The 13,207-nt window shown below is 39.7% G+C and overlaps 1 protein-coding gene across 1 annotated transcript in view; it reads right to left on the reverse strand.

Moving 5' to 3' along the window:
- Positions 1-13,207, reverse strand: part of LOC129737902 (protein similar-like) — a 69,376-nt gene that overhangs the window by 11,796 nt on the left and 44,373 nt on the right. Inside the window, exon 5 of the mRNA XM_055729069.1 lies at positions 12-732. Within this exon, the coding sequence (XP_055585044.1) occupies positions 12-732 (721 nt within the window). The remainder of the gene's footprint in view (positions 1-11; positions 733-13,207) is intronic.

Consider the following 13,207-nt stretch of genomic DNA (forward strand, 5'->3'; position numbering starts at 1 on the left):
CAACAACTTACTGTTCTTAAATCCGGGCGCTATCACAACCATCGGATGCACTAAACCATTCTCGATCAGCTTAATCTTCTTCTCTCCAACAATTGCCCCACTACCACCGCTTCCATTTGCCGGAGCAGGAGATTCCCGATGCACTTCCGGCAGCAGTACCGAATGCTGCTGTTGCTGCTGCTGATTCTGTTGGATGACTATCTGTTGTCTACCACCATTGCTGTTTTGTTGCTGAATTTGTTGGATTGTCGAGGTTTGAATGTTGATTACGTTGCCCCCACAGAGCAGTGCTGCTAGACTGGAGTCGATGATTTTGTTTCCGATATTGCAATTGTTTTCGTTATTGTTGGCCAGATCTTCGTTTGTCACCGCCTTATTGGCGCTGACCAGTTCCGTTTGGCTACCTTGCTGCTGAACCGAGCGGCTCTGTTGCTGCTGTAGGAATTCTTCCTTTATCAAAAACTTGTGATGATGGGAGGATGATGCTGAGGTAGACGCGGAGCTGGACGTGGACGATTGGCTGCCATCGACAGCTGCCGGCGGGGCTCCCCACATCAAATCGTCCGACGTGAGCAGGGGCAGGTCGTCGACCTCGCTCATCGATATGTAGGGGGCGCGCATCGACAGGTCCAAATCGTCATCCATGTTGAGGGTCATAAATGCAAGCTCATCCTCCGGACAGGCCGATCCGTTGGGGCTGCACAGTGACGGTATACTGCTGCTTTCGGGGCTCTGCGAAAAACAATGAAGGGAGAAAAGACAAATCATGATTAATGTGTGTTTAATCGGGCATTATCGTTGACGTGAAACGAAGTCAGTCAGCAAAAAATGGATTATTCGAGGGAAAAAATGTACCCATGACTTGAAGGGGAAAAATCAATTTCTTAAAGTGATTTCCTAACATTTCCTAACATGGAGTTTGTAATATTTTTTTCTTATTACAAGCTCCAAATATTTAGGTTTACATTTTAACTTCTATCAAGCCTGAAGGATATGGAGTCATTTTCTTGTTATGCACATGCATATATGGAAGTCACCACTCGGAGTCGAGCGCCGGTCTTGTGTTTTGGCCTAGAGGTGATAATTATCGCTAATTTTTGAGGCCGTAATAATTAAAACTGATGAACGGACACGACATAACACAGCAAGGCGGTTTTTGAATTTGTCCGGAACAAGCTTTAAGCTTTCGGTTGAAATTTTTTCGTTAAAAACTCAATTCCATGATGTTTAATTTTAAAAAAAAGGGAGAAACTACACACATTTTGCATTGGCTAAAACACGAGGTATGAAGAAAATCTAAAAGCCTACACATCGTGACATGATTGTTTTATTAATAACTGAATTCAACTCTTTCGACTAGAAAAGCTATTCATCATATCTGCGTTGCAGCATCTTAGAATGAAAAACAGGATCAGGATCATCAACCGGATTCATCAATGCTTCCCTTTTGCTGCAGTCATGTTGTAACGCCATTAGCTTCTTATAGTTAAAAGCTCCAGATAAGAGAATTTAGTTTGATTTCTTGTAGGGAGCCCAAAATCGATCCGAGCTTTCTTATAGTGTTTTCGTTTATGAGCAGTGGCAACCTAGTTATCCACGAGTTTTGCTGTCATTGTGTTGAGTTAAATGCTGTCATTGTGTTAGTTTATTAATTCAGATGTCCACCAGTTTTGCCGGAGGTTTGAACCAAGGTTTTTTGATACACTAGGTTCTCCGACTTTCACAGTAAGTAGGCAAGGAGTGAGCGGGGCTCTCAATGAGTTTGTTTATTTTTCTCTCAGCTTTTCTGTGGTTTGTTGGTAAACAAACTTCATGAATTCCGCATAGTTGCATAGCATACATCGCCAAAATGGCTGAATCGGGAATTCGATATTCGGTAACACCTCATGTATATATACACACCTTGGTTTGAACCTCAAGCAGGTGGTTGCAACCCGTAGAAGTTGTCAATGTTGGGGGTAAGCATAAAGGTGAGTATAGAAACCATATATTTGCAACGTCCCAGGTGACGATTTTGTTTGTTTATTCAGAAAAAGTTTTGCCCTGCGCTAGTGGAGAAAACGAAAACGGCATTAATATTTGTGCCTGAGGAGTTTTCTTCACGAAATCCCATCAAACTCTCGGGCTACTTGGATCTTTCGACGACAATCTTTTAATTGGGTCCAAGTGGAGACGCTGGTTCCATACTGTCAACAGTGTAGGCCTTTAATCATGGCTCTATGCACCGGGAAATGGGAGCAGGACCCTTAAGTAAGTAAAGAAGAAGTGCATTCATAGGACCAGAGTTTCGAGATCAAGGCGACGATGATGGTCTGGTGAATGTGGAACATTGAACGTTGACAAGGACTAACCCCAACTTCAAAGAGGAGCAACTGGATGCAGTTAAGGCGTGGTCTTGTGGTAGAGTATTCCATTCTCACCACAAAGGTCGGGTTTCGATCCCCAAGCCGTTGAGCAATTTGACGAGTTTGAAGTCCGGCGCATGGCATCATGGCGGCACCATGTACTGAACATAGTAGATCAAGAGAAGGTGATATGAACCGATGCCAATGGTGCAATTGAGATTGAGAGAGAATTTTTTTTGCTTATTCTACGATTTTTTGGAAGCTGAAATAAAAAGCCGTTGGAAGCTGAATAGAAGATCAATAAAACTTGTTTTGGAACTTGAAAGTATCAATAAGAACTCAAATGTTGAGCTGCATAGAACGTACTTCAATGATGGGACTGAATAAGCTTCTTTGTACCTGATTTATGGGACTTTTGGTTGCATGGGCTTTAGCTTGTTATCAACTACGGTCTATCTGCGTTCCCTCCTGGTTAATGACATAATGGTTGCACTTCGTGAATGATTCAAACATGTATTGTGCAATGCAGCCACAGAATATGAGATTTCTTACTTCGTGAAACCATTAAGTAAAGAAAATAAATCAGAACGGACCCACCAAAGCAGGATCCCAGCAAACATTTTTGTAGGTATATATCTGAACAATTTTGTTATACGATTCCATATATGGCCGGGCTTCGACCAGACCGAACTGAGCGTAATGAGAAAATTTAGAAACCACAGAAATTGGATCTCGTGTAATTCAAATGGTAGGTTCAAAAAGTGAATATGATCGACCAAAATGAACTCCTTAAATTTTAATCTATAGATTCTGGCTCATAAACACCAAATATTTTGTCTCTTGATGACAATATTTGCCCATAAAGTTCAAGTGTCTCGAAAAATTGCTGATGGCGTTCAGTTGGGTCTGGTCGAATCCCGACCATTTATTATAGAACGATCGTATAAAACTCGAAAAAACAGCATTTATCTCCCACAGTGGAGGAAATGTACATACATATGTTTAATTTCTGTCTAGAGCGATATAAACTATACAAATTGGACAATATTCAACACCTTATTCGTACATTCTGAAAGTAAGCGAGAGAGCGCAAATTTTGCTCTCAATTCATGTAAACCGTCGCCAGCGATAATATTTGCTGTTTCTCTTATTGGACAATTCTTTCAAATGAACCATCTGATTTTGAGTAATCTGGTTACACGGCTACTCGCAGAGAAAACAACAAGGTTGTTTTCTCACTTGGATCCCGCGCGGGAGAACAAATTTGCAAACATGGCGGACTTTTAGTCATAGCCGATTTATATCGACTTAAGCACGCATTACATCGCGTCCTGGCATGTCCAATTTGTCATGCAATTATGTATAAGATGCAACCACACGTTCTAGCCGATCGATTACAACCGGAGCCGGAAGCCGGAAGCGGGAAAAATTAGGAAAATCTCTTGAAGCTTCCATTCAAAACTTCTTATCTTGTTCCCTTCGTTCGATTTTTAAGCTGTTCACGTTTTTAACAGTGAAATTTCTAATGTTACAAAATCAGGCTATAGTAATCAAAGAGGCGCCATATGATCCCTTTCAAAATAATACAATTAGCAACCATGCTGCAGTGTTACCCAAGGATTGCCATAAAACAGTCACACGACAAAGTTGATCTAAATTCTATTACTTCATAACTGCTCCTCATTTACTTTGTTTGAAATTGATAAGAAATTATTTAGCAACATCTGTTTTGTTGATATTAGCCGTAAAACAATAATTAACTAGCGTAATTTTTTTCCTTTTTAAAGATAACCATATTTTCACTTTCGAAAACCACATTCCACATTCCAAAATTTTCAATTTGACAACTATTTTGCTCGATTGGAATGACACTGACAGGAAATAGAAATTCCATTCGTGACATTGCGTCTCTTTGTTTACTATAGGCTCGTTATCATGACCAACTTCGCACAGTGTACTACGTTCAGCAAGGACAAAGCTCTAAAGTTCATGACTGAATTGTTTTCCAAATACATCCTACCGGTTAAAGTATACAATGTATATCTACAATTCCTACCCAGTTATTACCCTGCTATCGGAGGTCCCAGGTGATACCGAATCCATGTTTGCCAATGGAATCAATCTAATTGATGGCAAATTGTACGCGCTAATTGGTCTGAAAATTACCGACCGAGTGGTCATTTACTCGATGGACACCAATTACGTGATTTGCATAATTTCAAGCTACAAAATCGCCTTCTCGTCTAATATGTTCTTACGCTTACTCCCAGCAAAGTTATTTTAAGGGTCGAAGGTTCAATAACTGTTACATTTTGTCTTGATGATTGATTTTCATTAAATTTGTCAGCATGTCAGCTGTCAAAAAATATAATCTGGCCTAATTTATTGGTATAAAAAACGCTGTTGACCATTGTTATCAGACCGTTATCAGAGATTGAATCATAATTCAAAGGAGCCCCGAAAGCGGCCACGCGTCCGAAAGGTGTTGTTGTGAATCATAAAAATAAACAAATATAAGCCTCAATTGCAGCTCGCCTCAACGAGGGTTCATTGCAGCAGACCAATTGTCGGCACCCAAAAAAAACAGAATTACCACCTTCCTCCATTGACGCCGCCCGGTGATAAGTGGCGGCCGTAAAATCGAACTATAACGATCCGGATTGGAATAAAATTCCTAAGGAACGTGGGACCCACGCATCGGATAGGAATGATGATTAAAAGAAAATTCTCACACAACAATCATCACACGCTAGCTTACTGACTCGACGTTGTGTGACAGTGAAGCGCCACTGGCGTCATCGTCGTCTTTGCGAAATGTCACAATAAATGACACTTGGCGGATTCGTGTGCGGTCTTATCGCGCGTGAATCGAAAGATAAGGCAAGGCGCGGCGGTACCATTGGATTGCTCGATTGGGTGAGGAAATATATGATGTATCCTCGGCCGACATTCAGGTCTTAGAAATGTGATCTGCTTGATGGGTTTTGGCTTTTTTTCTATCTACTTTCTCATGTCTGATAACCGAAACTCTTCGATGTGTATGCTTTTATTGGTTGTTTGGATACTTGTAGATTGTCTTCAATAAGTTGTCGTTTTGATAATTTTTTCCACAATAATTTTAGAACCGGATTTTTTAAATCTCTTTAAATATTATTTCTTGATTTCATACCATATCATTAGCTACCAGGACTTTTTCTCCAATAACTAAAAATCTTGTAGGTACCGTATTCTAGCGTGTCAAAGTAACGAGTTACTTTACTTTGACACAATCATAAATTTTCCATTCATAGAGCTTGAGTACCTTGCTCATGATTTACTCATTAAACAACAAATAAAGTCATAATTCTGCTCGTTTCCTCAAAGTATATTTATAAGATTTGTTTTCATAAGAAATTGCTTGCCTATTCAATTTTTGAAGCATTTGAAACTATCAATAAAATGGTATTGTTGGTTGTTTTTTCATAGTTAATGAAGTCAAGTAAGGTGCCGTTAGTTTTACATAAGGTATTATAATCGATCGATTATGAACTGCGATTGACGCGAATAAAATTGTTGACTTTATTGATAAAAACTTTAAAAAAAAAATCCACGTTAATTCCCCCATTACGATAGTTGATTTAAAAAATGATGTTTTCGATAGGTAGGTACACAACTCTATCTTAGTTCATAAGATGGTCCAAGTCACGTGCCGTCCTCTCGTGTGCCTCCGCAAGCCATTAACACCCGAGCAAATGTGCTGCCAACACCAACGATTGTTCGAACTCTACCATTCTTGCCAACCATGTGTGTATGAATGAATGTAACTAGGTAGAAGTCTCTAACTATCGAGAGATACGTAGATAGGGGAAAGGTTTCCAAAATGGGCCTATCGGGTTAAATGACCCTACGGCTGTTTGATGAAATGGCTGACTAAACAGTTTATCTGACCAATGCATTTTGAGGGTGATACGCTTAGAACATAAGGCAAAAAAGAATTTTATGAATTTACAAACTCAAAAAAATTTAAAAAATCATACAAGGTTTTGATACATTTTGATGTAATATTTCGACTTTTAAAAATTATACGTAAAGAAGCTTAAAACAAAAACTAGGATGGTTTTTGTTTCTTACTCAAATGAATTTAAGAAATTAAACATATTTCAGCTTTTGTGGAGGTTTAATAATGATTATATAGTGGAATAATAGAGTGTTTTTGTATGCCCCCATCATGTTTGTAAAATGCCTCCATCCTAAAATAACAGGTTAAATAGAATAAATTAATGATTTTAATCATTAAACCTTCAAATCTAAGCTCTGAATAACATCTTTAGAGAGATTTGAAGATCCAAAAACAGATTTTATAAAGTTTTTCTCATGGATGAACTGCCTCCATAGTATGGCAACCCTAACTTTTGTTTTATTCCATAAAATTATCATATACATAGATTTTTATAAAACTTCAGCTTTATCGTACGGAAATTATTACTTTCTAGCAGTTTCAATGAAATTATACGGAAATATTGCCCAAAAAACAGAAATTTTGTTCAAAACATAAATAGGCGCATTTAGCCCGCACGGTTTGAGGTTCGGCATTTTAGACAACACTTATAATTAAATCGTTTACTTGGAAACAGAAGAAAATTTTTACATAAAAATTACTCCAATGTATGGAAAACAGATGCCTGTACACGTGTATATAGTTTTTGTACACCTATTCGATATGATATTTGATTAAATCAGTGTTCTGCTTAATAGGCGCATATAGCCCGCTCCTCCCCTACATGTAACTGAGAAACGGCACTGATGATGATGACGAGTTTCGCTTCCCTTCGGCTACCACCGACCGTTAGCTGAGACATCACTACGTCTACTGGCTTGAACCGAACCTAGCTTGAATGCTAATCAAATATGTATCCACCTTGAACAACAGCTCAGTGAGGAATGAAACAACAACAGAAAGATTCATTAGCACCTAACAGGGCGCAGGATATGTGCCAAGACGATAATAAATGCGAGAACAGTATTTTGACGCTGAGCATTGGATAACATGTTAATCAACTGTTGGGAGTTAAATTTGGAAGAGTTTTTTTTAATCCTAGAAACGTGTAGTTATAGCCAAAAAATGTTAAAAAATGGTCTGTCATTTTAAACTTGACGTCTTTAAAAAATATTGGTTACTCTTCATATAACTTTTTACAGAGTGGTAACATGAAAGTGATAAACTTTGTTTATTGGCGAAAGCGAAGATAATCCTGCTCCTGGATCGATGATTTTCATGGTCTTGAAGTTAGAGTAACATACGAAGCCTGATCATCTTCGATGAAAGCGTTTGAAGACTCCGGCATAGACCATCAGCTCATCGATACGAACTTAGAGAACCATGGAATCATGGGTGAACTGGAACGAGTCAATGTCCTATCAGCTCTGCACAATCGGGGTACACACAATTGAACTTTGAGGAATCAGTGGAGCAGTGTTCAGAACGTAACGTATTAATTACCCATGTGACGATGGTTCAAAATCTTTCACCAAACGTACCCGAATTCGAGGGACCGATCGATAAATAGATGATGAGACAAGCAACAACTGGCCCCAAACGACCAACTGGTCGTCCTTAAGCACACGGAGAGGTCCTCTACAGTGATGAACGTCGGAATCTGGAAATTGATCGATTTACCTAAAGCCCGAAGAAGGTGTAGATTGATCCGAAAATTCAAGTGATCACAGAATCTGTAGTGAATTTTTAAGAACATTTTAAGAGGTTGCAAAAAAGGAAATATCTCATGTATCATGACCATGCCCATTAAACTGAGTCGATTTGCGGTCATTTTTGAATTTCTCAAACCCTGGGGTTTCCGTTCAAAACTCATCCATGTTTTTTTGCAGAATTTTCAAGTAACGTTTACGTGAGTAAATTTGAACTTTTAGGTTTGTATGGGAAAATTGAATATTTTGTACCGAAAAATCAACATCATTTTTGTTTATTCTGTAGAACCGAGCTTTTGGATTTTGTGCCAGTTAGAAATTCTCCAAAGAAAATTTTCCGCGGAACAACTTTGTTGAAGACCGTCACTTTGTATCTTATTAGGAAAAAAAGTTATTAGCTGTTTAACAGGGGTATATATGTCTTTTAGCATTGATAAACAATACATTCAATTGACATCACTGCTGGGTGCTCAACGAGGTATTGCATGACTAACTTTTTCATGCAATGCTTTGCGACAATGCCAACAAAATATAGAGATCTGAAAACCGCACCGTTTCGCTTCTGGACTCGGACTTGGAGTTGGTTCCATTTTGGGTTTAGCACGTTCTCAAATTCTTAACTCACAAAAATATGTACTTTAGCAGCATTTTTTCCGGCAAAATGTGCCTTTTCTACGCGGTGTACGTTTTTATTGCTTTAAAAACAGTCTTGGTGAATCAAAATAACTTATTCCAATGCACAGTGGTCCAGGACGGAACTTTATCTTGACAAAATTAATTACGAAGATACTTTAAGAGATAGACAAATGGTGTCTTCAGAAAAAATGCTCATAAAACCATGTGCTTTAAGGGCATCCGCAGCAATCGTGAGTATAGTGAAAATGCTCACGCGTTTGATCACTCTCATACCGCACCGGGGGTTAGTATGAGGGTGAGCAAAATAGGGCCGTTGCCGTCGGGACCGACGAAATCACCGAATTTGCTCACTAGAAAGGGGCGAGAGCAAACATGCACTGAAAAAAATCTACCATTTAAGGCTAAGTTAAAAAAACGATGTTCATTAAAATTTTGAAATTTTGGTAAACAATTTGTTAATTAATTAAGCAATTGTGGCTCTTCTTTTGATTTGGTTGAATGTGCGGACGGAATTTTGTTCGCGGGGGGATCGGAAATGTGTCGAAGATTACATAGAGCCATTTTGGAAGTATTCTGTGCTGGGTCGAAAGAGGTGAAAATTTAGGCCCTCGGAATCGGTGGCCCTCTTCTTTGCAGCCGAGTGGGTCGTCGGAATTAGCATAATTTTGAACAGTGCAGAACTTGCAATTGACCAGCATCGAGTAACAACAACGTAAGCGATGAAGGTAAGTGAAAAAACTGTTTATTTAGCGAAAATTTATATTTTTTTAAATTTTTTTCTACCCTCCGCTTGGAAAAGTACGCAGCAGATAGAAAAAAAAACTTCACCGTCTGACCGGGTCCATGAGCAGCATCTTTAGCAGATAGGTTTGAACCTGGGGGAGGAAGACTGGAATTTGCTGTATCGTTTTTTTTTTACTGTTCGGCAAAAAGCCAGCAATTATTGAAAAGATTTGTGATCGTTCAAATTGTAACTTTAGATGATCAGTTCCGTGTAGCGAGTCATGTAACTCAGTTGTTTAGGTGCTAAATTTAGATTTAGCTATATTTTTGGAACAACCATCAACAACCATTTTTATTTATCAGCTTCAAAACTTTGACGAAATTTGAGCGACTCAATACGCCTGATCATGAAAGAATTTGCCAGATCAAAACAAAACCTAATTAAATTATTGTTTTATGCAAAACAAGTGCCTTACAGCATCAAACAAGTTTTAATAAAAATCACTAAATAAGAAAGTACAATTTTGAACCTTCGCACTGGTCGGTAGATTGATGAGAGAAATTTGACGTTTGAAAGATTTTTTTATTTTTTTATTCAGTCTTCCTCCCCCAGGTTTGAACCGGGCCAATGACGCATACAATCCTCCTTCTCGCTGTGCTGCGCCATTGCAAAAGGTTCCGACTAACTGAAGCCGAAGTCTTAGACCAGCGGCGGAAAACCTCCTGTTTGATCGTGGAACTCCACAGCAGCTGGCATATTTCGCGCAAGATCCGCTGAATTTCGGATGATTCCGGCTGCAACTGCACAGAAGTTCTTGCTGCACCCACAACCTGACCCGGTTGCTGGTCGCTCGAAACTGCGTGGCCCTGTTGCTGCTGTATGGCATCTTCAATCAGCATGTCGACTTTGGCGTCACATAACGGATAGCAGTTAAGTTAACCCGTTGAATAACCTCCAACAATCGCTATGCATTATAATAATTAATTATTGATAAAAATGGTAATAGCCGAAATTGAAGCGAAAAAACTATCGACTCCGAAAATTTATTCGATCAGTAAATTTAATTTAATATTTTCTGTTAAAGTTTTCTCAGTGCAATGCACAATTTAAAAATAATATGCTTCCACCCGGTGCGCGAAAGAGTGTGTATACCAAAATCGGTTCGCTGAAATGAGCAAAATCGGGCCGCGTATACTCCCGTATTGGTGCGTTTGCTCTAATAATCTTAAATCAAACGTTACGATGTGCCATTTTTGCATGATTTACACATAAAAACTTTTTCCAGTGAACAGATATAGCCAAACTGTCTTCTACAAAGTTGTGGCCAAGAGTTTTTCAGGCAACTTTACCGAAGTCACTACAAACATATGACGTTTCGTAAGCGAGTTATGATTTTCTCAATACTAAAATGTTAGGGTGTGTCGAAAAAACAGTATTCTGGCTTTTACTTTTGTGAATGAACTCATACAATAAAAATGGCTTTTAGGCATTTGTATGAAATAAATATATACATCGTTTTCCAAATATCAATGCACTTGGCTGAACACCAAAAAAAAAAACCAAAACACGAACATATAAGTACCGGAAAATCGCGTTCATCGTGCGCCCTTCTTAAAAATCGATTATGTTCTCCCATGGTTTTAGGTTAGGGCTAAGGCCTCCTGCCAAGGTGGTGTTCGTGTAGGACTTTCAATATATCCTAATAGAAGTGTCCGTTATGACGTTACTATGTACATTATAGGATGCTGTATTGGTAGCATAACATTTAGATGGTTTCCGAGGACATGCGCCTGCCCAAAAACAGGAGTTTAATCGAAAATAAAGGCTGTTTACGATGAAGTTGCCACACTATGAAATTGGTCCAACTTTTTAACCGTTTGGTAGAATTTAATGAAAATTTGGATGGATTTAATTCGTGCATTGTTTACATCCTAGAACATGTTTTAAAGTCCTGTGATCAAAACTCGCGGAGAAGGAGTCGAAGAACAGCTCGTGGGTGATAAAATCTAGCGCATTCATGACGAGAACAAGGATCTCTCACATCGTTCCATCGCTAAAACGTTGGGAATCGCAAACTCCACGATGTCGCGAGTGATTAAGCGGTTCGAGGTACGATTGACCACCGATCGGAAGCCCAGAAGTGAAGGAAAAAGTATTCCGTTCAACACCAAAAATCACAACCGCGTAGTTGGGGCCTTCAACCGAAACCTGTACACCTCTGTTCGGGACATGGCTAAGAAACTGCACCTAAGCCGATGTTTTGTCCGAAAGGCCAAAACTGAGGCTGGGCTTCGAACGTTCAAGGTACAAAAGGCCCCTAATTGCGACGAGAAGCAGAACAAGTCCGCCAAATCCCGTGCCAGGAAGTTGTAACTCAACATGCCGACGAAAGCATCATGGACGACGAAACAGTGCCTCCAGAAGCGGCTGCTTTCTCTCCTGAAGGCCCACAACGTCCCAACAATCTTCTGGCTGGATTTGGCCTCATACCACTACTCCAAGGACGTGCTGAAGTGGTATGCGGACAATCATAGGTCAATTTCGTTCCAAAAATGTTCAACCCTCCCAACACTCCGTAGCTCCGCCCCATCGAAAAGTACTGGGCGATTTTGAAGCAGCACCTTCTTAAACGTTCTAAGGTAGTGAAGATAGTCGAGGAACTGAAGCTGAAGAAAGTATTGGTTTCATGCAAAAAACGGTTGATTCACAGGTTGTGCAGAATCTTGTGGCCGGGGTTAAGGCCAAGGTGCGGGCATTTTTGTATGGACTGTTTGAGGAAAGAGTCATTCTATAATTGTTTTCTTTGATTGTTTATAAAGTATTCTGAACAATTCGAGCAGATCCAGAGATATTAATAATTGACCACCTGAATCTTTGGTAGCGACTGATAATCATCCCTCAAGTTCCCTCTGTTAAGTACCATGAAAAACCATTTGGAGAAAGGTCAAACCCTTACAAACTGCCCGAACCAGGACCTGTAGAACCGTGTATAAAAATACCTAATCAACAGAACACAAAGTTCAACCAACGATTCCTTTTCCACTTCAGTTGATCCGTATGCTAATGGGCTTCAAAATCTTACACATCGGCTTCCGGTGGTTTTCGGCGCTGGTTTCTAACGGTGGTGATTGCTGATTAGAGGCATGTGGCAAGGGAGCCAGTTTTCGGTTTTGGCTTCCAACTGTGGACTTTAATTTGCTAATTCATCAACGAAGGTAATCTGAGCTTCTATCGGATGAACATGAACAGCAAAACCGCCTTTTAACGGGCAAATCGAACATCGATTCCGGCAACCTCGTCCGAATTATCTTACAACGTGCTAGAAACAAGTGTTGCTCTATGTTGTTTGGTGGCACTACTGATGGTGGTGCTACTCGAAATAGCGATTTTTACGAGTTTCACCTTCGAACACGCAACTTTTCACCTTAGGTCTGTGACTGTTGGTGGAATTCTTTTTTTTCACCTAGTGTTCCCCGTTTCGAAGAGGTTGTAAATTCCTGGGGATTTTTCCCTGGTAGGTTGCTTTCACTTTCACCTTTTTCGCTCGGCAGCGCGTTCCTTTTCCGAAACGATCACCGAAAGTGGAGGAAAATCGCCCGGACGAAAGTAAAAACTCATCAGAAATGATGCCAATAAAACGAAAACACGCTTTCCTAGAGAGTACCGTTTCGGTATTCGGGAAAATGGAGCATAAGAAAGTGGAGTTTGGAAAAAAAACCGAACCCGAAAGGCATCAATATTGCACATTCGGCTCACGTAAACTGGGCTAGTGGCCATCGCAACTCGGAGCTGCCAGCCATTCATTGTGGATAACTGT

This window comes from Uranotaenia lowii, chromosome 1 (assembly GCF_029784155.1).
Source record: "Uranotaenia lowii strain MFRU-FL chromosome 1, ASM2978415v1, whole genome shotgun sequence".
NCBI classification, from domain to species: domain Eukaryota; kingdom Metazoa; phylum Arthropoda; class Insecta; order Diptera; family Culicidae; genus Uranotaenia; species Uranotaenia lowii.